At 41.1% G+C, this 24,774-nt stretch overlaps 1 protein-coding gene across 3 annotated transcripts; it reads right to left on the reverse strand.

Moving 5' to 3' along the window:
- Positions 1 to 197: 197 nt before the first annotated feature.
- Positions 198 to 24,774, reverse strand: pik3r1 (phosphoinositide-3-kinase, regulatory subunit 1 (alpha)). Of its 3 annotated transcripts, XM_035183900.2 has the most exons (15): positions 24,530 to 24,774; positions 22,843 to 23,454; positions 11,922 to 12,014; positions 11,660 to 11,734; positions 11,153 to 11,284; positions 10,326 to 10,527; positions 9,734 to 9,816; positions 4,917 to 5,118; positions 4,631 to 4,811; positions 4,398 to 4,523; positions 4,167 to 4,309; positions 3,900 to 4,076; positions 3,704 to 3,778; positions 3,443 to 3,613; positions 198 to 2,982 (listed from the first exon to the last, which is right to left on the reverse strand). In XM_035183900.2, the coding sequence occupies exons 2-15, from the start codon at positions 23,177 to 23,179 to the stop codon at positions 2,793 to 2,795; spliced, it is 2,187 nt and encodes a 728-aa protein (XP_035039791.1). In that variant the 5' UTR covers positions 23,180 to 23,454; positions 24,530 to 24,774; the 3' UTR covers positions 198 to 2,792. The 3 variants fall into 3 exon arrangements, with proteins under 3 accessions (XP_035039791.1, XP_035039792.1, XP_035039794.1); XM_035183901.2 differs by lacking the exons at positions 9,734 to 9,816; positions 10,326 to 10,527; positions 11,153 to 11,284; ... (2 more) ...; positions 22,843 to 23,454; positions 24,530 to 24,774 and adding an exon at positions 7,615 to 8,089; XM_035183903.2 differs by lacking the exons at positions 9,734 to 9,816; positions 10,326 to 10,527; positions 11,153 to 11,284; ... (2 more) ...; positions 22,843 to 23,454; positions 24,530 to 24,774 and adding an exon at positions 6,458 to 6,855.

The following is a 24,774-nucleotide window of genomic DNA, read 5'->3' on the forward strand; positions in this document are numbered from 1 at the left end:
TGTGTAGTACGGCGTGAAAGTTGTAAGGTAGAGTAAGTAGAGCTAATTGTCATTATTGTCATGCACACAAACTTCAAAGTATAGGAAGCAAAAATGATAACAATACACTGTATTCCATTCCTCAGCCTTATATGCTGAGGGAATAACAAGAGTACATCATCATCTTTGATTCAACGACAAAACCAAAACAAGAGATGTTTCTTTAAAAAGAAGTGTTTTATTTTGTTTTTAACAAAGCCCAATACAGATTTGAAGCAAAACTGGGGAACACTGGTGAATCTCAATCCAATTATCATGTCTGGGACACCCACAAAAGATGAGCCTTAAATTAAAAAAAAGACACCTAAAATAATCATACAACCCAGAATTGGGGTAAGGAGAATAATGGTGCATGTTGTCCAAGAACTAAACAAAAGAAAAAGAAAATATTTTCACAATAAAAGTTCATGCCAGCAGCTGTTGGGGAGGTTAATTAAAGTCAGACGACTTCTTGTAAAAAGAAATGTCGGATATGACGTAATAAAGAACCAATAAAACCTAGGATAAATGAGGGTTAATATCAATTTGCTAAAAATGTAATCTCGGCTGAATAATTTGGTCAAGTGTATCTACATTTTACACTTTGAACTCAGTTGTGTACAGTTCGTGCTGTACAACTGACCTGTCATCGGGGGCTGTTTTTCCATGCTTCAATTTCTCACATGGTCGTATTTCACAGCGGTTTTCTCATAACAGGTGAAACACTGGTATCGTTTCTTGTCCACATTTCTTTAGACAGGAGGCGAAACAAGCAGCGACTGTTGTTAGCCTGTTTACACATGTAGACCTTTAACTACAAATAGAAATAAGTGTGCCGGCCGAAGAAAGCAATAATCAAGATTACATTTACAACTCATTTGTTTACGCAAAGATATATGAACAGTTTAGCTCGACAACTGTGTGGACCATGCCTACATTTTGAGGGACAAACCTTTTGAATCATTTCATGGCAGGTATATCTATGATTTAAAATAGGTTTATAAAATATATACTATAAACAGCAGACATTTTGTCATCTGAGTGATTCAATTTGCAATTTTTCCCACTTAACAAGGGGGACAAAAGTAGTTCTGGTGCCCTGACACTTAAAACACTGAGTCGTTTTCAACTATTTTCTGAGGTCTCCACCAGCCCACTGGGTCGTCACCATTTGTACCAATCACGTGATGGTGGACGTGTAAAACTAGATTAAAGATGGGGTCAAGTTAGGATTCCACTGGCACGTGTTATCTTTGAACTATGAATTACAGACTATCTGAAATGAGCTGCTCCACCCATGTAAGCACAGTGATTTTCTGATACAGAAAAATACTAAGCGGACAATGTATAGTGATCCTTAATAACAATATCCATCGGTTTGAAAACACCAGTCTACTTTCATATATTCTCATGTGGGAACATATATATTTTATAACAAAATAAATCTATACTGTTTTCATGGTTGTGGTTGATAAGGGTTTTACAATCCCATCATCCCATTCTGAGTCATCGAACCTTCTTTGTCCATTTCAACCAAGAACTGCATGTAGGCTTAGCTCTGAGAAATTGTGACTGAAGCAGCTCGAATACTCAAAAGGCTCTGCCTGAGAAGAACATTAGTTTGAAGCCAGAAAAGACTAATAAAATACTAATTTTTCCATCTGTATACCTGCTGTTAAAGTAAAATAATAATTTCTATTATCTTTAAAAATCATAAGCAGTTTTCTTATTGTATCTCGGCATTTTGACACAAAATATCCTCTTGGATATTTACACAGGAAAATATATTTTACAAGCAATAAAACAAGCTTATATTGTGGGTTGCAACAGAATAAAACAATTCTGAAGAAAACAATGGAGAAAGAATTGCATAGCAGATCAGAATATAACTAAATAGGAACTGATCCTTTTTGGTATGGTGCACTTTGATACATGACTTCCAACATTTTCACAGATGTACATGAAATAGTGAGTCCATTCATAGTTTCACCTGCCCACAGTAAAGATCCAGTTTACTTCTGCGCTTTAATGCTCAACAGTTAGAAGGCAGGATGCCGACGTCTTGTCCACTCTGCTCTTGAAAAGTACATAGGAGTCTTTTCCAAAAAACAAAAATAAAATAAAATTAAACTTTGTTTAAAAGTGCCATTTTGCTACATTTATTAGCTGATCCATGGTTTGCTACTGAACGGTTAACACAAGTGAATGTGTTACACAGCCCCTGACATCACACAGTTTCCTGATTCTATGAGTTTTGGTCACATGGACAATCACACACTCACTCAGCTACATACACACAAACACTTGTGCAGAAACAAACGCATACATACATACACACACATACATACACACACAGAAACACACAAATGATGTGAAAGGAAAAAGAAAGTGGAAAAAGAAAATTGTGGCCGGTGGGTACAGTTCCATCTGAAGAGTTTATCTGCTGCGATTAGACATTCCGGCTGGTAAAGCTTTGAAAAAGAACAAGCACCGTTGGGAAAAGGCCTCATATGTCCTCCACTGGGGGAGTTCAGCAGTTTCCGCTTGATTCTGTGCTCCCACAAAATGCAAAAGAGAAATCTACATTCAGACTCGCCTCGGGCTCGTGGTCAGGCAGAGTCATTGAAATGTTTCAGACTTTATTGCGTCTTTTCCTCCGTTTAAGTCTGAGTTAGGCACTAGAGCCTTGTTTTTAAATCACGGAGTCCCAGGACTTGAATCTCCAACTCCCATGAGGCCTTTTCTTGTGTGTCCATGTGGCTAAATCCAGGTCCTCACCGTCTCTGCTGGGTATAGACTGGGTACGCTAGCGTCACATTCAGAGAGTCATTGTGCTGGACCAAAGACGTGTGCTGGTAGTGAAGTACGAGTTCCTTTAATGAGCTGTACAGGTTGTACGGCTCGGCAAAGCCAAAACCTGAGGGGGTCTTGTTGATGACGCAGTGCTTCACCTCACCGTCCACGCTGCAAAGACAACAACAGTCACAGTCAGAATATGCAGTGTTGTTTCTGACCACTTTTTACTTGACAGACTTTTGATATCTTGCTCAACCATCAAGATATAGATTCATAATTATTTTTAAACAAATCATGGGCTCATATTTACATCTGAAGAGCTTCTGATTGCTGTAATCATTTCTCCTGTTCAAGTCAAATAATTGTTTGGTTCAAATATGTATTCCAAGCCTGATCGTAAAGTAGAGCGGGATCAGCAGTGACTTGTTTGGATTAACTTAGGATTCAAAACACTGAATCTGTTTTGTTTATACATAAGGAAATATTTTAAATGTCCATTAAGAACAGGAGGAATTATTACAGCAATCTAAACTGAGATACTTCCATGTGAGTATTGTTTTCAGACAGGATTTAAAAACGATTCTATCCTTTATCAGCAGTTTGAACAGAGCACATAAACTGTACATACACAACACTGCAGGCATAGCATCCTGCTTTGCTGCTGTCTCGAACCAGGAATGTTCCGTCTCTCTTGCCCTGGAGGAGAGCCTCCGCCTGTAGTCGATTGATGTTGCCCAGTTTCCAGGCCCGCTCGTCGTGATGAGGAAGGTCTTCGTCATCGTCCACCATGGAATATTGACTAGAAAAAACGTGATGTACGCGAATGTTAGTTGTGAGGCAATACCACTTGCATCGTGTGCCATTTTGTTCAAAGTTAAATGACACTCACTCTTCTGTGTTCTCGTTCTTGATTCCAAGCCACTCGTTGAGTTTCTTCTGTCTGACTCCCTTCTGGGTCAACCACCTGAGAGAGGGAGAACACGAGGACGTTAGAAACCAGGACAGACTGATTTTGATTTTCTCTGGAGGGAAGCACACGGTGAGTTCCAGAAGCAGCGGCGCCTCTGTGAGAGTGCTACACTTACATGAGATATTGGTCTCTGGTCTTGCGGAGCTGGATGAGGTCGGGCTTGATGCTGTTCATCCTCTTGTCGATCTCTCTGTAGTCTGCTGCCTGTTTCTTCAGATCTTCCTCCAGTCGGCGTTTGCTGTCTACGATTTCACTTATCCTCGATTTCAACTTTTCGTAGTTCCCCATGATCCTGAAAACAACAGATTTCTTATTAATGAAACTTATTTTGTGTGAATGTTGCATCTTTTCAGCTGACATGGAAAGTGTGGCATCTTCTTACCTCTGGATCTCCTTGTCGTTGCCCTCTCTCCTAAATTTCTCAATATACTCTTTGCTGTACCGCTCTTGTGTTTGGCATTGCTCCTCGAAGATCTTTATGGTTTCGTTAAATGCTTCTATCGCCGTTCTTTTCATTTGGATTTCCTGGAAGAAGGAAGCACAGTATTAGTGCATGGTGTTCAGATGTCAGTGTCAAATTCTTGATAGTATTCAGACTAAGGGTTGTACTCACTTGTGATGTGCGGGTGTATTCTTCATACAGGCGGTCGTACTCCTTGTTCTTCTCCTGGTACTGCTGGTGGTACTCACAGAGCTTCCTCCCAACAGCTTCAATGTTGTCTTCTTTCACCACCTGATCCTAAAATCCATACGATTTGTGATCAACAAATGCAAAAGGCTGCTGCTAAAATGCTTTAAAAATAAGCATTTTAAATGTGGTAGTTTTTAAATGAGCTAAAGTCCTACCTGCTGGTGTTTGGAGACCGGGTACAGCAGCTTGACATCCAGCTTGGGGTTGTACTGAGCCAGTGACTCATTGCGATAGTGGTTGATGAGCTCAACAACTGAGCTGAAAGTCAGTGGGTCAGAGAAGCCGTACTTCCCATCCCGGTGGAATATCTTAATGAGCTTGTTGTTACCTCCTTTCCTGTTGACAAAAACGAGAGCAGAGAAATTGTTAAACCAACCGCCAACAATAAAGCGGTGTAGACAAGAGGAAATGATTCCAAACTGAAGGAAGGAGGGGGCTCACCTCAGAGTCAGAGTGTAGTCTCCGTGCATCTTCGTCGAGGCATCGCGCACCAAAAATGTACCATCAGCGGTGTCCCTCAGTTTTTCATTGACCTCCTCTCTCGAGATGTCTCCCCAGTACCATTCGGCGTCTTGCAGAGCCATGTTGTTGTTCATACCGTTGTTAGTCACAGATGTGGGCTTGGGCGGCTTAGGAGGTAGAGCTGTGAGGACGAGAGGAGTGGGAAGAGAATGTAAATAAACAGGCTGCAGAGGAACTGGAGCCTGTGTGCGCTCAGTTTTACAATAACCCGCCCACAGCTTGAATTAAATGCCTGATTTTTTCCTGACTCATAATGATGCATCTAATGAGACTGGAGCTATTTCTGCTGCAGAAAATACACAACACCAAAATTGACAGCCACAATGTTTGTATTTAATTTTGCAGGAAAAATCAAGCATCCTGCAGTCGTCTAAATCTCTCACACACACACACACACACACACACACACACACACACACACACACACACACACACACACACACACACACACACACACACACACACACACACACACACACACACACACACACACACACACACACACACACACACACACACACTTTTTCCATTGATTTAATAGGGCTGGAAAAACACAGCACCTCTTCAGCAGAGAGAGAGACAGGCAGTGGGAGGAGAGATTGGGTGTGAGTCAGGGAGAATGAATTTCATTCAAGAAAAGGGGCTCAGTCAAAATATTAGCTGCTAATACAGCTGTGCATTATTATGCACATAAAACTGATGGCAATGAACACTGACACCAAAAACACAACCTTTTCTCATTCAGAAAGCAGGAAAAGGGTTTAAACACAGCAATTTTTTCTATTAACACTGTTTTTCCAGCAGCAATAATTCAGCTTTAATATTGAATAACCAGTACACAATAACCAGAATAATCAGCTTTTCCTGCTGCAGCTTTAAAGCAGCACTCAAGAGTAACATTGTGTCTGTAAAGAATCTTAAATCTGCAGCGGCTGCTCACAAGCTGACAGCTTCTCAGTAAAGCTAGCAGAAGCAGAACTAAGGTAGCAGGTTATTTTTAACTCACAGATCTGCACTGCCTTTGTTCATTCCCTCTGCATTAACACCATTGCTGCTGCTGCTGCTATAGACTTTTCTCATTGAAACTGCAAGCACCATTCATCAGACTGTGACATGGCATAAAATGCAGAGGTTTATAATCTCTGTAGAATGTAGCCTGGCAAATCAACCACACATACACATGTTTCTTATTCACTCCTCAATTCATCTGCTTTCCAACCTGATCTCACTTCATCTCTCAATTTCTAATTCTTTAAACCAGTCATGTGAACAATCCAGTCTTAAACATCTTCCTGCCAACAGCGTCACACTCACATTTCAATAAAAATACACCAATATAACATTAACTGCAACAATCTCCCTAAAGAGGCACAATAAACAGTTTTTTCATACATCCAGCTAAACGTCAATCTGAAAAACCATTAAGGGCAGCCTGCTCAGTAACGTGTTACATCACTTACCACAGCCAATCACACTGGGGGTCTGTCACCAACCACTCCTGCATCTTTCATTTCCTGAGAGCGATGAGGTCATTCTGAAAGCCCATTACCTTTTACCTCCCTGCTTCAATTCTTCACAACGCAGCAGCTAAATAGAAAACTGGAATAACTCATATTTCTCTCTCTGCAGCATCCAGCATCCATCTTAAGAGCAAATGCTCAGCATCTCTCAACTAGCAGAGGGGGGAAGGACCTGTTCCATGCTTTTTCTCTCTGATCCTCTCTCTCTCTCTCTGTCTCTGTGTGAGCTCAGTCGTTCGCTCTCCTGCAGGTTGCTCGGCCCCTCCTCTCTGCGTGCCGTGCAGAGGTTTAGTCCGTCCTACTGCTGGCACTCAGACAAAGCCAGCTCTGCTGCAGCAGCACGTACGCAGCTAAATTATAATGCTTGGCCTGGTCAGCGGCACCCAGAGCTCCCAAATACGCCTGTAATCCCACAGCGTGACACTCAGTAAGACAGAGATAGCTCCCTTGATTTCCTGAGTGAAATTAAAATAGAGCTAGTTCCTGGTAAAGTCTGAGGATTCAAGTGGAGCGCAGCCGCCATCCTTCTACATTCAATTAAAAGACGGTTCTTAAAACGCTACATGCTTAAGAAGTAATGAAAGAGATCACACTCAAAACAAACCAGTCTATTTGAATAAATGTTTAATAATGTCAAAATCTGAGACCTAAATGAGGAAGACAGCTAAAAGACAGCAAGTCTTCAACTATTTCTACAGGGTTTAAATAAGTTATAAATCTATTGTAGCCTCACACAACCTATTGTAGGGCCCATTTGAGCAGTAGGTCTGACAGTGAACTCTTAATATTCATCAGCATGTCTCAGAGAGAGCAATACAGAGTTATTAATACAGAAAGTAAGAATAGCTCATATCTACACGACATGCAAAGTGGCTCTGGGCAAATCTGTTCGCTGATAGCTATGAATAGAAGCTTGAAAGAAAACAAAAGCCTTTTATTCTTGATCTATTTTCTTAAGCTGTGGTATTTGTGTCTTATTCTACCCATGCAGCCCTTTTTGTCATAGCCCCCAGGCAAACGCAGCAGTCACACATTGATCCACTTTCGTGAGACATTTTTAAGAAGGTAAAAAAAGAAAAGCGGATCGTCAAACTTACGTTGCAAGTTGTGCATGTTTTGGTGAATCAACGCTTTCTTCTTTGTAGCTTCTCTTTTATTCCCACAAGGTGAATTAAATCCAACAGAGTTACTTTCAAGTCCGCCAGTAAAGCTCCATTTCATAGTTTAGGCCACAGAGAAAACTGGATGTGGCTTGTTTTAATTCTTAGAAGGCTACGGCTTTATGTGCTTCTTAATGAAATCCAGGTAATCCCCTCGGTGTGAAGCAGGTGCAACATGCGACTGTCTAGCTTACTGACTGCTCGGCTCCTGCTGCGAGTGTGGTAAGGCCAAGTCTCCTCCTCTATGCCTGCCTCTTTCAGAGCTTGGTGAGGCTAAGGCCTGCTCGCATGGAGGCAGGTAGTTAATGATTAACAGTAGCTGCTCTGGTGTCAGCACTGCCTCTTCTGAAAGCAGCCACTCGTGCCAGCTGTGTGTGTGCCTGCGTGTCTCTCTCTGACTCTTTGGTCACTCCCTCTCTCCCTTCGTCTCTGTTTGTAAAGGAGGAGGCAGGAGGGGGGTGTTCAGTCTTATGATTAACTTGCAAAGTTTCAAATATTTGCTGAGCTGAGCACTTTGAGGCAGGGAGGACATGTGGAGATCTAGGCAGAGGGAGGACCGATGGGGGGAGGAGAGCGGCCCTAGAAACTAGAAGCAGCCCTCGGTTAACAAGAAGTGCTCTGTGGAGTAGGCCGACTTTCAAGCCAACCAAATCAAAGTGGGCCTTTTGTTGCTTACTTAAAATAGGCACGCAGTAACTGGGAGGAGGCACGCAGACACCCCAACACACACACACACACACACACACACACACACACACACACACACACACACACACACACACACACACACACACACACACACACACACACACACACACACACACACACACACACACACACACACACACACACACACACACACACACAGAATGTTCATATGTGTTTACAAAGTAGGCTATTCTTTCTCTCTCTCATGTGGTGTCTGCATGACACAGGTGACTGAAACCAGTTTAGCACTCCTGAACTCAATTGTATGTTTGCCGGGGCAATGTATTAGCGTATGTGTGTCAGTGTGTATGTGTAAAAAAGAACTAAAAGCCTTTTGGTCTTTGCCCGTCTGTCCATTCACCCTTCTATCATTCACCCTACCATCTGTCCCACTGCCAAAGTGCTCCCGCAGGTGCAAATTACTGACAGCTGAGAGTGGGCCATGCACAGGACCATTATAAATAGCTCTAACAGGTAATAAAATGTTTAAACAGCCACAGCCAGTCCCAGGCCTCTGGCCCAGGCAACGACAGTGCTTTTAACTAGCACTGTAAAAACATAACTGTGCCACGCAACGGGCTGCACTCACACCACCACACCAGCTTCATCTATGCAGACCACCACTATAACAGCCATGAAAACTGACTTTGTGCAGTTTAGCATTTGAAATATTACCAGCCAGAATATCAAACAAGATTTTATCAATGGGCTTCTTCACATGCATTTTGCAGTTAAATTCAAAAGCTATACGAACACAAAAATCCAAACTATAGCAACATTGTAACACAAATTTGTACTTTGTAGCCAACACATTTCTATTGGAACCTTGTACATAATTGCACCATGTCCTTAACTTCTGAAGAAGTGTTGTTTATTTCTGATAAAGTAATTTGTAAGGTGCAGCTTAAACTTTAGAAACACTGTCTCCCTAATGCAAACTGTTCTCTATTAAAGATTAGGACATGTGTATCCACTAACCAGTACATGATAAAATACAAACATGTTAAACCAAACAAACCTAACAATGTCAGTAGTTTACGACGGCAGTGACCCAGTGGCCCTTCACAACTGCAGCAGTAGTAAGTCTCAACACCTTTCTTGAGCTATTAATAGGGTTCAAGTCTCAGGGTGTTCAGTTCATATTCTGCAGGAATTTAGTCCCTGCATAACATGCGACCATTTACTTCATCCGATAACAAATGCAGCAGCAATCCTTTACCAAAGAGCAGCAAAAATGCTTGATTTTATTTTTAATTAAACAAATTAAAGTTAATGTGTACTGTTGTGAGCAACAACACTAAAATCCGCAGAATTTAAATACTTTATGCAAAAATGACATTTCAACTACCTGGAGCAGCCGGACTTTCACTCCACTCACTGGTCACCAGAACCTCGATGATCTTGATGTGAGTATCCAGGCTGGGTTCACAACTGTAGGGGGAGAGCAGGTTAAATTAAGTTTGTTTTACATCCCAGGTGACTTAGTGTCTCTGCTCCTCTGTGCTGGTTTCAATCTGATGGTAATTCTGGCTTAGCTACGATAATTGTGCAGCACAGCTGGTAAGTAGAAAAGCCCCAACCTATATCCATGTACAGCTAAAACCCATGAGTGCCTGACAGACTGTGTTCTGAATGTGTGTGCAATGTGTGTGTGTGTGTGTGTGTGTGTGTGTGTGTGTGTGTGTGTGTGTGTGTGTGTGTGTGTGTGTGTGTGTGTGTGTGTGTGTGTGTGTGTGTGTGTGTGTGTGTGTGTGTGTGTGTGTGTGTGTGTGTGTGTGCCTGCACAAATGACAGCGGCTGCAGGAGTGCATGTTTGAGTCTGTATGTCTCAGTGTGGCATGACTGAGCCTGCACACTTGTCTGTCGGCTGTCTGAGTGTCTATCTTTGACAGAGCAGAGTATGTAGAGGTGGTGCATGGTCCGGCTGCTTTGACACCAACCTGGTGGCTTGCTGTCTGAAAAACACAGGGCTGAAGATCTCGCCTAGGGCTCTAGCAGAGAGCAAGTTCTTGGAGCTGTTATGGCACACTCTAGTGAAATGCCTTAGCAGACAGTGGAGAGTTAGCCAGTATTGTGGAGGCAGGCTCGGGGTGCTGGCAATGCGACGTAGCAGCTGTGCACATTCTTCAGGATTCGCTACCTCTGTTGAAACAGATGAGAACGACAAAAAAGGTCAGCATGACAGTAAAAAAAACTGATAGAACATTAAACCCTACCAAGATCTAAGAGGAGTGTTAAATGAAACATGTTTCTTTAAACAATGAAGAAGTGGAAAAAGTGTCATGTGCAGTTCGGATTGAAGACCGCAGAGAGATTGTGTGGTTGACAATGAGCGTAAGGTACACTGGCAGGTGATTGGCTGCTTAGAGATGCTTGAGATAAGCTTTCAGACTTGTTTTAGTTCCTATTAACCACAGATATCCTGTTTCTGGCCATGTGACGGCAAGAGAATGCAGCGTTGCGGAACAGTGTGTGGTGTGAGAATTGTGTCTGCACTTGCAACCAATGCAGCAAGACACAGAGCAAGAAAATACACGGATTATATATTGTTTATAACATTGAGGATAAAGTGCATGAAGATATAAAAAGAAAAAGAGAGTGACAATGTTAATGTCTTCTTTACGGCCCTCAGGACACTCATGAGGTCTTGTGGTTTTTTGTTCAAAGTACTAAGTGGAGCATGGGTACATTACGTAAGCACTTCTGTTTCAGACACACTGTACCGAACACAAATGATCACTGAATCCGCTCTGACGTTTGTTCTCACCTTTGGCTGTGAGGACCATCTGAGCATATATTGCAGTGGGGATGATGGGCTGTGGAAGATCCTGCAGGTACCTACGCAGACCATCACATAGGGCCGAAAGTTCAAACTGATCCAGGTCTGCTGAGGGGGGATCTGAAATGCAAAACAACAAGCAGACAGAGTTGAATACTATAATTCATTCTTGCACAGTGAAATCATTAAATACAATCTTAGGTATAATCTCCAAAGTTATATAATGCAAAATGTAAACATGAGCATGGATGCAATAAAACCTTCACAAAACATGTCTCTCTCTCTTCTTTTTATTAATCTACGGTGTCTGCACACAGACATCTCTTTTACGTCACCTCACACATTTAGCTCTTTCCATCGTCACTGACTTTGTCAATAACTTTTTGTAATCTGTGAGACTTCCTCTTCTGTTCTGGTCTCATGCACACAATCTTCGGAAATTTGCAAGTTTCATATAGGTTGAAAAAAAGAGTTGATAAAAAAAAAAAGGCTTACCACATTCGAAATACTGTCTCACTTCAAGTCCAGCTCCAGCAGTGAATGTTCGATATAAAGTGGGGTTATCCAGACCTGCAAATAATCAGTATAAGACCATTCATTAACATTTACTGACAAAACTTATAACTTTTACTTCATGAAGTCATATAAGTCATGGGTCATACAAGTCCAGTCAAATGTGGTTAAAAAGAGAAAATCAATTTTAGTCAATATGAATATGATGAACAAGTGCAGCAGAATGTCAGGATGTCGGACTCACCTTTCCTCTCGATGGTTTCCAGCAGTCTGGCCAGCATGGGTGGAGCGGTCTCTGGAGGGGAAAACTGCTCCGTTACGTCCAGCAGAGAGAGGCCTGGAGGAGACAAAAACATAGAAGATTTGTAAAGAAATAAAATTGGGCTCCTGCTAATTCTTCATTGTTTCAGTGCTTTGTCTAATGAACCTTTTTTTTTTCTGACACAAAATGCTGCCTACTGGTAAAAAGTTATCAACCAATCCCGACTGAATAACTAAAACCATGGATATAGCATTTAGGGCATTAAAAATCATTATGGGTGTAATTCCAATATCAATCTGAGCCACATAACATATCTGCTACCAAATAATGTAGTGATAACCATTTCACCTATCTGAAATAAATTATTTTGCATTGAGAGTAGTGCATCTAAGGTTTTTTTATCCACACCGTTTTTCATTACTGTGGCAGGCTTTATTATTATTTTTACTACAAAAACCTTGTAGGATTATTTACTAGATGAATATATTAATTGTTGATGCCTTCAAATAGCTATTTTTCCAAACACACAAAACGTCAAGTTTCCCAGTTTATTAACACAAATAAAACAGCAAACACCAACAGTTACAAAACTCTTTTATATGAAGCCCATTTTTAAAATAGTCTAGCATCAGCTATTTGGCTTGAAATTGACTCATTTCAGCTATAATTAGCAATTTACAATAAAAGGCTTTATTATTCGGTGTATTAAATAATACCTCAGATGAACGACATGAAAGAATGAGAATTTGAGCAATGAGAGAGAGAACAGTTTTTCTCCTTTGCTACAAATGATTTTTCACATTAATGTAAAATGTATGAATATCTTCCACAGCATTTAAAGTATAGAAGAGCTTTGTTTGAAAAGCTTTTAAATTTAGACCTAATAAACAATACAAGGCCTGATCCTTCTGGCTGTTCTGAAAATACCATCGCTTTAGGGGAATTTCACACTTTCTGCATTGAGTGTTCACAATGAATGGGTTGTACACAATTTAGGTGATTTATAAGTCATAACATATCAGCAAATTCATGCAACGGAATGAAGTCAGAATCTATGGTGAATGTTTATGGTAAATGAAAGAGCGAGGGCTGAAGTTGATCTGAACCAGTAACTGTTGATTAGGTGCAAGACTTATGAAGTACTGAGAACTTCAAAAGAAGCAGGTACGAGACCAAAGCACTGCTTTCAAAAGTAAAGGTGAATATTTACAACAGACTTATTGAAAAAAATGAGGTGCTGAGCACTGAAGTTAAGGTTTGCTGGACCAAGGAACTAAGCAAATACCCTGTGATATGAGGTAAGCCAGGTCTGACTTTTTTCCTCATTTTTCCTTTAGAACTTCGTACCCAGGTGTGGACTTGAAAGGATGCAGGGGTTGGCAAGGACTTTATTTGGATTTGCAAAAGTACATTTTGAAAGGGCACCCTTTCTGAAAGGCTCAACTGTTCAACGTAGAGTCTGCAGATTCAAAATGTTGAGAAACTATGAATGGAAGCCTTTCTAACAACCATATTTGTCTTTCTTTCTACCTTAAAAATTGCCACATTTTTTTGGAATCGCATATTAAAACTTCCAGCTACTGCTTGCATTTATGCATGCATGCTAGTCATTACCGAGGACCTATACTCTCCTACCAAAGAATGTTTAATCATGCAAATAATGAACCACTTCATCCAATTCCACATCCTCTTTGGCCAGCACAGCACACAGGCTGGCATGTTGCGTGTGAAGAAACTGGATTACCAAAGTCCTTCTAACCACAGAACGCACAAAAAACTCCATGTAGGACAACTGGTCATCTGGAAGACATTATTGGAACTGCAGAGCGGGAGGGGGGTTTTCTCAGAAGCAGTGAACTCTGAGATGGAACACCAAAGTTTCCCTAAATAGAGATCGAGACACGCAGTGCTGCCATCGCACACCTTGGAAGTGTAACCTTTCTCTCAGACAAGATATCCAACACGGCTGCCATTTTACAGCCAACCTTTTTCTGAGAAACTCAAATCACAACCTGAAGCTAAATTTAAACCCGAGACTCACCCACCTTTGCACTGTTCATATCTATAAAAATCACCAACGGCAAAATTCCAGGGTTGCCTGGTTATATTAAAGATAACATTTCTGACAAAAAAAGACCGGACACTATAGACATATAATAAAACATCTGCTTGCAGCTTGCTAATAACTCCTAAAAACAAAAGACTGTTCAAACTGCTCCCAAGGTTTGTGTTTATTTACTCTATCCACCGATGGCCTATAAGTGACATAGTACAGGCTGAAGATAGAGTTGCTTCTTGGTACTGTCAACGATGTGATAGTTTCGGCGCCAATGGAATTGTATCAAGTAGCAGACAAAATATGACAGAAATGTTTCAAGCTATCAGTGATGATTTCTGAGATGCCTTGGCCCGAAATCAAACGATCAACATGCTCCGACAGGTCAAATCTTCTAACCATGGAAACGCATACAAATACACACAAATTACCAAATTTAGATGCTAAAACTAGGCAGCTTTTACTGCCAGGGAGCAAGCAGGTGTAACAAGTTTTACTAAAATGTTTTATAGTAGTTGCAAATGGCACATTAGAAGGATGCATTTTTTTGTAAATGTTGCATTGAAAATAACTTGCATTAGTAGAAAGATTATAATCTCTCTCGTCGATGTAATCAATGCCAGAAACAATATCAAATAGTCGTCTTTAATTTTCTCCAGAGTTAGTGCAGTAACAATATCTATTACTGTTGTTTTGCTGTGTGGAACAGCTGAGGGGCTACACACATTATGAGACTGTTCAGATTTCCTATGGAAGCTGGGTTCTGTGGCAATTTGGGAGGGGAAAGTACGAAGACAGGGGCCCCTTGGGCATGTCTCTACAAGCCTGCATGTTTGCCAGACTCATGGTATCCCAAAAAGCCTCCGCCAGTCAGTAGTCAGTCAGTCAACCACAGGTCGAGGAAGTCAATGCAGCTGCCACTGGTGCTGCTGCGGTGCGAGGGGGACAATCACCCCGGCTCAAACGGTATGTCTAAACCGAACAAACTGCAGACTGTGGGCAGGACAGGGCTGGGGCACCACGGACAAACTAAAGATAGCACACACTTAGGTTAAATTTAGAGGGCCCACTCAAGTAACCTGCATTTTCAGGTTATGCCACTTCTTCGTGTCTGAAAAAGGTCTAGTTGTGGCACGCCAGTAAAAGTTGATAACCCACTGAAAGGACATCACACCATATATGACAGCACATTATAGAGCAAGAAGTACAAATTAAAATGCAAAAGTATAAATGTGGAGTACAGTCTCTGCAGTGTTATTTATGAAAAGGGCTGCAACTAAACTGAAGGTAAAGCATTAAGCACTCAGCAATAAAAAACGGAACTATAAAAGAATTGGCATGGGAGCACTGACATACTTTAACGGCTAGTAGTGAATGAGTGATACAGCTCTAGTCTGAGGTAAGTACAAAAAGGGAAGGCAATGTCGCCTTCTGCAGGTTGGAAGATGAAATGCAAAAGCTTAGCAACAGCCAATGAGATGACTGTTGCTACATATTGACAATTAACCCTATAGGGATCAGACTGTCACTGAGCAACAACCCTACATGTGTAACCAGTTTTCTAGCTTGTAAATGAGTTTGAATCACGATTCAGGCCAAATTTAAAATCTATTACTGGTTGAAGTTCATATTGCTTTTGTTTAACAGTTGTGTTGAAATTGCAAGGCACCCCATACAAATGATAACGCTTTTAATTATAATAAAATGAAAATGTAGAGAGATAATGTTTGAACAACTGATCAGTGAGCACAGACTGAGGGATCTGTCCCTTTCAATACTGGCTAAACTATTTAAGAATCATTGAAAACATTGTAAAACTGCAGCTCACTTTCCAAACTTCTGCCATAATGCAGACTCTGATTTAATTTTAGTGGCATTGTCAAAGCTGACATCTCTTTCAGTATCTTGTTCGGTCAGCTCTATACAAAAAATATAGAGAAGAGAAACAGAAACCACTTGAAAACATTTCCCTTTTTGTGCCATATACAACAAGTTAAATACGAGACATGGTTTTTTTCGCAGTCCAGTATTTCCCATTTGTCCTGTCAAACTGTGAAAAAACTAAAACAAATATATATATTAAATATGCTCAGTGATGATGAAAATAACTTAATGTGTCCTTTTGTTTGATAAATATATTTGAGTCTCAAGGAGAGACAGTGTAGAGGTATTTCATAATACTGGTAGTTATTTAACCCTCTGAACTTTAAGCAAAGTTTCTGAGTGTTTTTGCTCTTGTTAAATTGTTTTACTCGCTGTGGGCTCATTTTTGACTGCAATATAAAGTCCTGCAGTTATAATATCATAAACCAATACATAAGAAAAAAGGATGGTGATGTTTTTTTATGTTATATTTTCTAAAACTTGAAAAAATGTATTATGCCTTCAACCCTTTTTGTGGAAAGTAGTGAAACTCCAGTGTGAGTTTTACACTGAAAGGGTGTGCTCTAACTGCTCTGACAGTATTCCTCTGCTTTGCAAGTCCTTGCACATTGAGAGGTAGGAGAAGTAAAGTAATTGATTACATTTTTAATAGAAGTGACTGGCACCGTGACAGGAACTAGATAATTTACTTCTAGGTTGAGTATAACTGAAATGTTTCAAAAGAGCCTATGATCTATCAGGCTCAGATCATTATGTAACACCACACCTCCACAGCACGTGGCTCCACACACATATAGTATCTAGCTCGTCCACCTCGTCTCCCTCCCTCTCTTAATACATAACATATTTCAAATACCCTTTCTGTTCCCCTTGACTTTGAGATCCTCTCTAATCTCACCTCTGCCTTATTGTACCCCTTCTTCATGTCTCTCTGTCTTATTCTCACTCTTTCTTAATCCTGCTTGCAGACATGCTCTGGCTCCAGTAAAGAAGATTTGCTAATTCAGCTTTGTGCATTTTTCGTGCATAACAGTTTCATTACTTGATTGTGTGCAGAGGCTACACAATCAAGTAATGAAACTGTTATGCACGCTTTAATGCACACAATACCCTACAAGTCTGGATTTATTCACTAGTGCAGTTGGTGAAGAAAAATAACAAAGTACTGAGCTGAGCTCCTGAATATCTTTAGCCACTGGTAGCACAGGTTCTTCCAAGTTAAGAGCACATTATTCGAATGTTTGTGAACGAGAGTTGTTCTTGTACTTGGCTATAGGCAGTGTTGACGGTGATGACCATTTACAGGTGATGGATCGGTCCTTGCAGGTTTTGCGTTTATTACTGTTATTGTGCAACTTCAAAGTTTCAAGAATTGTGTTGAGCTGGAAAAAACTTGTAAGAAATGTTGTCGTTTTTCTTGTTCATAGGCTCAGCCACTCTCCCTGCAGCCTGCACTCTCATCATTTGTGTCTGAGTCAGGGACCTTTTGTTGGCTCTGTTGTTGTTTTTTTTAAATAATCGGCTGTAGAATGCTTCATATTTTAATCACAGTGACAGCTAAATGGATTGGTTGGTCCGGATGTGCAGGCAGGAAGAGGGCAGGTAGGGTAAGACCGAGTGAGCCAGTTATGAAAAAAAGTGTTACTTTTAACCACAATGTAGTACCTTTGCCGGAGGGGGGGGGGAAAGCCAACTGATTATCATGCACTCACACAAATGTGACCACGTGAAATTTTAACTCACGCTCAAAAAACTTTGCAGTCTGGAGCCATACTCAGGCCTTAAATCATATTCCCTTTCTTCCTCTGGCACATCAGTAAACAGCAAAATATTGTAAGGCTCAGGGGCAGTGTAAAAATCTGAATCACAAGATGAGAATGTGCCCATTTTTATTTTTAGCATTTTGCTATTTTGAAACGAATGATAGTTGTCGTCCTAATTGTAGGCATTTACGACACTTTTAATTTAGATGAACCAACCAACCAACAACTATAATCAAGGAAATGAATTCCCTCTCAAGTGCTTTTGTTACAATTATAAGAAGCATAAATCTGTCTTTTACACATATTTTCCCAAACATACACTTCAAAACATTAATTTCAGACACTTCAGTCCTGCACCTCCAACTAACGACTGTAATGCTAAATAATAATATTTAGCAACTACAAAAAAAGAAATAGGACAATAAATTGCTTTACACCTAATAAAAAAATAATCTACCAATTAAAAAAGACAAAACTAATCCAAATGAGTCAAAATTAGCCTCGTACCAGCAGCATGTACACTGATAACAATGACAGTGTAAAACAGCAATCGCTGGGCTCCTATTCAGTGTGCAACCATTTATTGTCCAGTTGCATTGTGCACCAAGTTACTGCAATCAGCACTTAGCACAATACTGATTCATCACAAAGCTACAAATCAGTCTACCATGCAGTCTGTGCACACCCCTCCACACCAAATGAAGGGCCAACACATTCCTGGCCCCAGCTGCTTTTAGTTCCACAGTTGACACTATCAGTGCAAACTATCATGTTATAAAAGTCCTGCTTTGCTCATTCTGCCACTGACTTGGCTGGATTTAGTGATACTTGCATGTTCTTTCTGGAGAGAACTGCATTATATACCATTTTGAAACCATAACCAAAATTGTTGCATGTCCAGTCTTAAAGAGGGGTGAATTCTTATTGCAGAAAGAAAAAAATCAACAGCACTGACAGAAAGAGTGTTCAATACAGCAGATGTCAGCCTGAGTACCAAAGAGGCCCAGAGAAGGAGAGCTACGTTATCTCAATCTCCAGCTATGCAGTGTGCTCTCTCTGCAACAGCCTCAGTTGTATAGTGTGATCTCTCTCTTTCCAGTAGCCCCTTTCAAAATGTTTCTTTTTCAAACAAAAGTTCCATATAGTTTGCTTATGGCAAAAATATAGTGTAAATCCACACACATACGTAATGTTTACATAGAAGAAACTCCCTATAAAATGCACCGACGACGGCCTTAAAAGTTTTAAATACAGTGATTTATTTTAAACATCACCTGCAATGTCATTTTGTACGTAATGTGATGCAATGTTAGCCACACAAAAACATACTGATGAGCCTCAGTCATGCGAGAGGAGATAGCCCGAGGGCATCAAATATTTCCTTAAACAAGACCCAGCAAGTAAACTGAACCTTGTGAGAGCATGTAGAGTAACCACCAGTTATTCACATTTTTATCTCTAACATTTGGAAGAATGTTCACACAGACGGGCTGTTGGAAGATAAAGGGCAATTTTACTCAAAAAAACAACAGTGAACACAGAGAACCCAAAACATTTAACCATTTAGAGCCAACGTGCGGCAAAATTAATATCTGACTGTCGCTGAACTTCACTGTTATATAGTTTGATAAAATGATGACATGATGGACCCTTATTTAACACATTTCCCTAGACTTATGGTATGCATGAATTGTGTTTAGAACCATACTATGACTCTAAATTGAGAAAACTCTCAAAGACTATTATTTTCCATCTTTGATTTTCATTCTTTGTTACTTATACATTTGTTTTGCATCTGTAAAAATTATGCTTTAAAAGGGTGATAAACAAAAATAAAAAACATTTGATCAATCCTGGCTTTCTGTATGAAATCAAACAAGCAAATGCAGCAATAGTTTGAAGTAAGAGGAGCTTCATTCTTTGGGTTTCATTCTTTGAGTTCTCTCTTGGCGGGCTCAAACATATGTATATTCTCCAAAGTGAGAGGCCCAGAAAAGGCGCAACACTTTAATGTAAAAAAAAAAAAAAGGCTGGGAGCTGGAATGAGGCAGAATAGTTTCCCAGCCCGGCCCTCTTCTCTTTCTCTCTTACCCTCTCCACATCTGCTGCACTCATGTAAACCCCTGTGGCTCAGAGAGAAGAGGCCCCTTTCCAAGCCTCCATTCTCCACCTCTTTTCCCCCTGCCAGAGCTGACTGTAGGAACTATCAAAACATTAAAAAAAGAGGAGGAGGAGGAAGAAGAAAAAAAGCTGAGGAGTAGGAGGAAGGGAGCGAGATCCCTTGGTGGTGTGCAATAAATCACAAACACTCTGGGAGCAACAAGAGCCCTGCCTCCATCATAGCGCCCTCAGCCCCTCTTCAAAGCCCCCTTGAGCATGCAGAGCCCTCCACCCCATTCCTGCTTCGGCCCCTCTGCCAAGCCCCTAACTCTGTTCCAGTCCTGATCCTTTTGCACACTATGCTGTGCACCGACCCTTTAGCTAGCACAGGGACTCCGTCTCCTTTACCCACAACCTTGGGGCCCCTTCTTCTCCCCCCTCCTCTCTGTCTCTCAGAGCCCAGGACACAGAGACTTTTCTTCTCCCAGTGCTACATTCACCCTCGCTCCGGGCTCAGCACTGCCACTCAACCACGACACGGCCATTCAACACATGCCCCCTTCATACTGCTCCTCGCTTACCCTGCAAACCACAGCAAAGAATTTCACAACAGTACCGCAAAGGGCAAAGACTGGAAACCTGGCCAATGACGGCTGCTCTTTAGGTGAGCAGTGAGCTTTAGGCACACATTCAGGCAAGCCAGAGCGCTTTTAAAAAGATACTAGGTTTGATTGCAGTTGACATTTGTGGTCTGAGAAATATCGCATTTAAACTTCAAGGGGTAATTTTCATATGCAGCCAACTTGAAATTCATAGAGCCGGAAATAAGATGTGTTAAAGTTCCAATACAGAGAACAAAAGCACTAGCATAGTATTGTGGTTATTGTAATGGAAAAATCCCATTATTGAACACAGTGAGCTGTCTAGCTTGCATATGAACACGCCGACGTTTGGCTTGTTTGCCATCATGTATTAAGTCAAATCGATCAGATGTAGTCATTAGCCTGGCTTAGCACTGACAGGGAGGTTCACCACTTATCAAGCTTTGTTAAAACTGAAAACAGCTCCACAGTTGTTATATTTACTCGCTCTATTTTGTCTAATGTGTGTACAAACAAAGATGTGAAAAAGAGCTGTTGGGGTTTCTGGATATATACTGTAGTACCTTCTGAGGGAGAGCCACAGCATGCAGTGACAGCCTGGAGCATCTCAAAGGTCCTGTGCTCATAGAGCAGGTTGGTAAGTTAACCATAACCCTGTCATAAGCAAAACTCTTGTGACATGAAAATGTTGATGACTAGCTTGGTAGCTAACCAACTACAAGAAGTGAATAAGACAGCGATAAAGACATAGGAAGGCATGTCTAATTTCAGGTTTGCCTTGCTGTTCCACCCGGGCTTTCAGAGTAATTTGCCTTAATCACCCATACATAGTGATCTAATCATCTGACTCAACAGTAGATAAGGGAATTTAATTCCCTTAAGATGCAGCTTTGCACAGAAACACAGATGATATCCTCTGGTAACATATGGCTGGCACGAGATGCTCGAGTGTACTATAGCTTGGATGTTTGCCAGCACCATTGTCCTCTGGGGCTGAGCTTGGTTCACATTCAGTGCAGCTGGACAGAAATGGATAGAGATACTTGTTCTCAAAGACTGAAACGGTTGTGCGAAATCAGCAGTATTCCCTCACTTTATTCACGCAACTCCAGATATACAAGCCTCTCATTTCTGTTTTCACTCAACAATCAGTTATCAACATGGAGTCCGTGGACGGTCGGAGAAAGATCGAGAAGAATATTTACATCGAAACGCAACACACAAAAACACACAACCACCTATTAACACTTGACAAAAATGTGAATAAAATGTCATACTCCACGATATAAACTACAACTGAGCAAACTTGTCTGAAGTTCTGGAAAAAACGACTGTAATGACCCAATGAATGACGTTTTTGGACCACTTGAAAAAGCTAATTTAGCACGTCATTCATACAGCCATCTCATTTCTTCCTTCATCCTTCATGACCAGTAATATTTTCAAATTTAAATATAAACTCTCACTGATGTCAGATCCCATGTTTAGCTTTGTTCAAATGTCCATGTAACAGGCTATGTTTCTCTCTCAAACTCGTATGCTGAAATGCGAAACTTAACCAATCAATATGACTGATCCAGAAACAAGAAGATTATAGTACCATGTTCACAACTATAGATTTCATGGCTCGGTTATATAGATTTCACTGGCGCCAACAAAGAACAATGAAGCAACTGTCACAATACATAAAATAAGAACCTATATTTAAACTTTTGCTAAATATAGGGCTTGATTAAGTTGTGTAACAAATTCAATTTCTGCGCCATTACTGTTTCACTGTAGATCAACACAGTAGAACGACAATAACCACAACGACACTTAACTATTGGCGATACGATGTGTGATTCAGAGGAGTTTAGCCGTTTTCAGACATGACCTAAGGGAGGAACTCCGGAGAAATGTGTCCAGACTTTCTCTGCAGTTTGCCTTTCACACATGAACAAAGCAGAAGGAGGTTCTCCGCTCAGACGCATTCACAAAAGCAACAAATCCTCTATAGGATTCAGGTGAGGGGGGTTGCAGCAGGCTCTTATCACCAGAAACCCTCTTTGCCATCTTTGTAGATGTCTTCTAAGGGTATGGCTCTGCTTTTTCATCCAGAGATTTTGTATTGCTTTGGGTTTTTTTGTGTGTTAAAGCATCATCAACCCCCCACCCCACTTGCTCACAGTGAACACTACAGAGGATGTCTTGCTGTGTGCTCACATCGGCTGCTCTAGAGTTCCTGCTGATTTTATACTAGGGGGCCAGGCGAAAAAAAGAAACTCCAGAGGCCCTTACTCGGACATTTGCTTTCACAATCACTTTGACAGGAAACACACTATCTTAGGCTTTCTAACTATTGATCCCACTCTGACACATCTGATAATGTGTTTGTAGAAATTGTGATGTTTGATGTGATTAAGAAAATAAGTTAATTTTATTTTAACATGAATCAATAATTAAATTATTGGCACCGGCAGCCATTCAAATTATCTGTGTTCTGGTGTTAAACTCACCTTGCTCTGAGTCAGAGTCTGCCTCTGCCTTGCAGGTAGCTGGAGCAACAGGTAGGGGTCTGAGGGGCCTGGGCTTGGGTGTGGGGGGAGATATCCGTTTCTTCCCGAGGTACTCGACATATGTCCCAGGGAAGTCCCCTTTTTCCTGAGTGGTTTCATTGAAGCCTGGCAGCCATCCAATCTCATCTGGCCTCTGTTCCAGCCCATCAGTGTACCCAAGAGCCACCAGAGCTCCTTTGCTTACCAACAATGTGTCCCCCACATGCAGATTAATGTCCTCCTCCCTCTCCTTCTTGTAGTCATAAAGCGCTCTGTATTGATATCCTTCAGCACTCATACTGACAGTGTGGTGCGAAGGTGTTCTGTTCGAAGATGATCTTCAACCAGCGCAGTTACTTTTCAGGTTTCCCTGATTCTGCGTACAGTCAAAGTATGCTTCCAAGAAAACTAGTCTTCAAGAGTTTTTTTTTAGAGACAAGATCTAGCTCGTCTTCATTCTTCGACAGTTGTTGTCTTTTCGGAGTGATTTGCAGTGCTCTTGGCGTGTCGCCTCACAGTATGTACCCATCGGTGAATGGCCTGCAGTTGCGATCCTGAGAATTCTCTCCAGACCTGTAAGATGAGAGTGGAGGCCATTTGCAACACATTGCATAAGAAAACTATTCATCACATAAAGGGTTTGGATGTGAAAGTTTGTGACTTCAGAATGTTATAAACATAATAATAACAGTGGATCTTCACGTATAAGCAGCATTTATATTCACAGTAAGAAAAGCATTGAAATTAATACATACTGCCTTAACTCAGTAATGTGCAGTAGGAATATATACTGATGACATTTTATTCAGCGTGTTTTAACCATTTAAATCACTGACTTTTACTTTTCTTATAACTTTATAATAACTATTGCAACTATGCCACAAGCCAAATTTGTGTTAAACCATATTGGCTTCGACAAAAAGGCATTTGAAAGGTTTTGAATTGAATTTGTAATTGTAAGTTATTTCATAAAATATTTTCATCAGCTACAATTTCTGTCAAGTTTCCACCAACTTGGGACAATAAGGTTCTTGATACAGAGATCCGCACTGATTCGTTTTAATTACATCTCACAGTTTCTGACTCACTGGGTCGACTTAAATGCTTCTCAGCCAACATATGGTTGCTAACGTTAGCATTGTGCGTGACAGGTTAGAGTCACAGCGCTGTCAATACTTTTTTCTTAAATAACAAACCAGCCCCGCGGTTCTATGTTGCGTTAATGTTGGCTGAAAGGTTTTCTCGGCCAAAGTGTGGCTTTGCAAACGTTTGCATGGTCGCAAGTTAATTCTGGTTTAACTTCAGAGTCCAGAGCGGCGTCTGTCGAGGGCTAGCTGAGTTAGCGGCTTGCTAACACCATCGCCTAGGAGATTAACTTCATGTCTAAAGTAAACACGATGATACTTTAGTAGAAGTTGAACTTGAAGCTAAACAGAAGCAAAGGGCAACGTGTCGTAGTTACAGAGGAGGAGAAAGGGAGCTTTACAGAGCTGGAGGAGAACCCGAGCCAACGCGAGAGAGAGAAAAGTGAGTGAACGCACTTTGAGGAGCGTGTCCATCTCATGACGAGCAGCAGCACGTACTTAGCAAACTGGACTTCAGCCCTTTAACCAAGTGGGTTAAACCCGAACACCTGCGAGTTACGTACCGAATCTGCACGAATCCCGCGGCTCCTTCTTCCTCCCAACACTTAAAAACGCTTCCGCTTGGTTAAACTTCACGGTGCAGGCGCGTTACCATCGAGACGCAGCCGCAGCCAGGTCCTCTACCGACATGGCCACGAGCGAAAAAACTCCTCCGGTCGTGTTTGAATCCGGTTGAACGAGAAGTACAAACTGTTACAGGTTCGACATAACGGCTCGGCTGCCCCGTCCCGAACAAACGCTCCCTTCT

Source organism: Hippoglossus stenolepis, chromosome 18 (assembly GCF_022539355.2).
Source record: "Hippoglossus stenolepis isolate QCI-W04-F060 chromosome 18, HSTE1.2, whole genome shotgun sequence".
Classification (NCBI taxonomy): domain Eukaryota; kingdom Metazoa; phylum Chordata; class Actinopteri; order Pleuronectiformes; family Pleuronectidae; genus Hippoglossus; species Hippoglossus stenolepis.

Excerpts from the sequence above, each read along its gene's own strand:
- pik3r1 (XM_035183900.2), bottom strand. The coding sequence starts at position 23,179 with ATGAGTGCTGAAGGATATCAATACAGAGCGCTTTATGACTACAAGAAG. Across the intron at positions 5,119-9,733 it reads TGAAAGTCCGGCTGCTCCAG|CTCTACCTCCTAAGCCGCCC; the intron begins GTAGTTGAAATG and ends TCGTCCTCACAG. Across the intron at positions 4,310-4,397 it reads AATACACCCGCACATCACAA|GAAATCCAAATGAAAAGAAC; the intron begins GTGAGTACAACC and ends TCCTTCTTCCAG.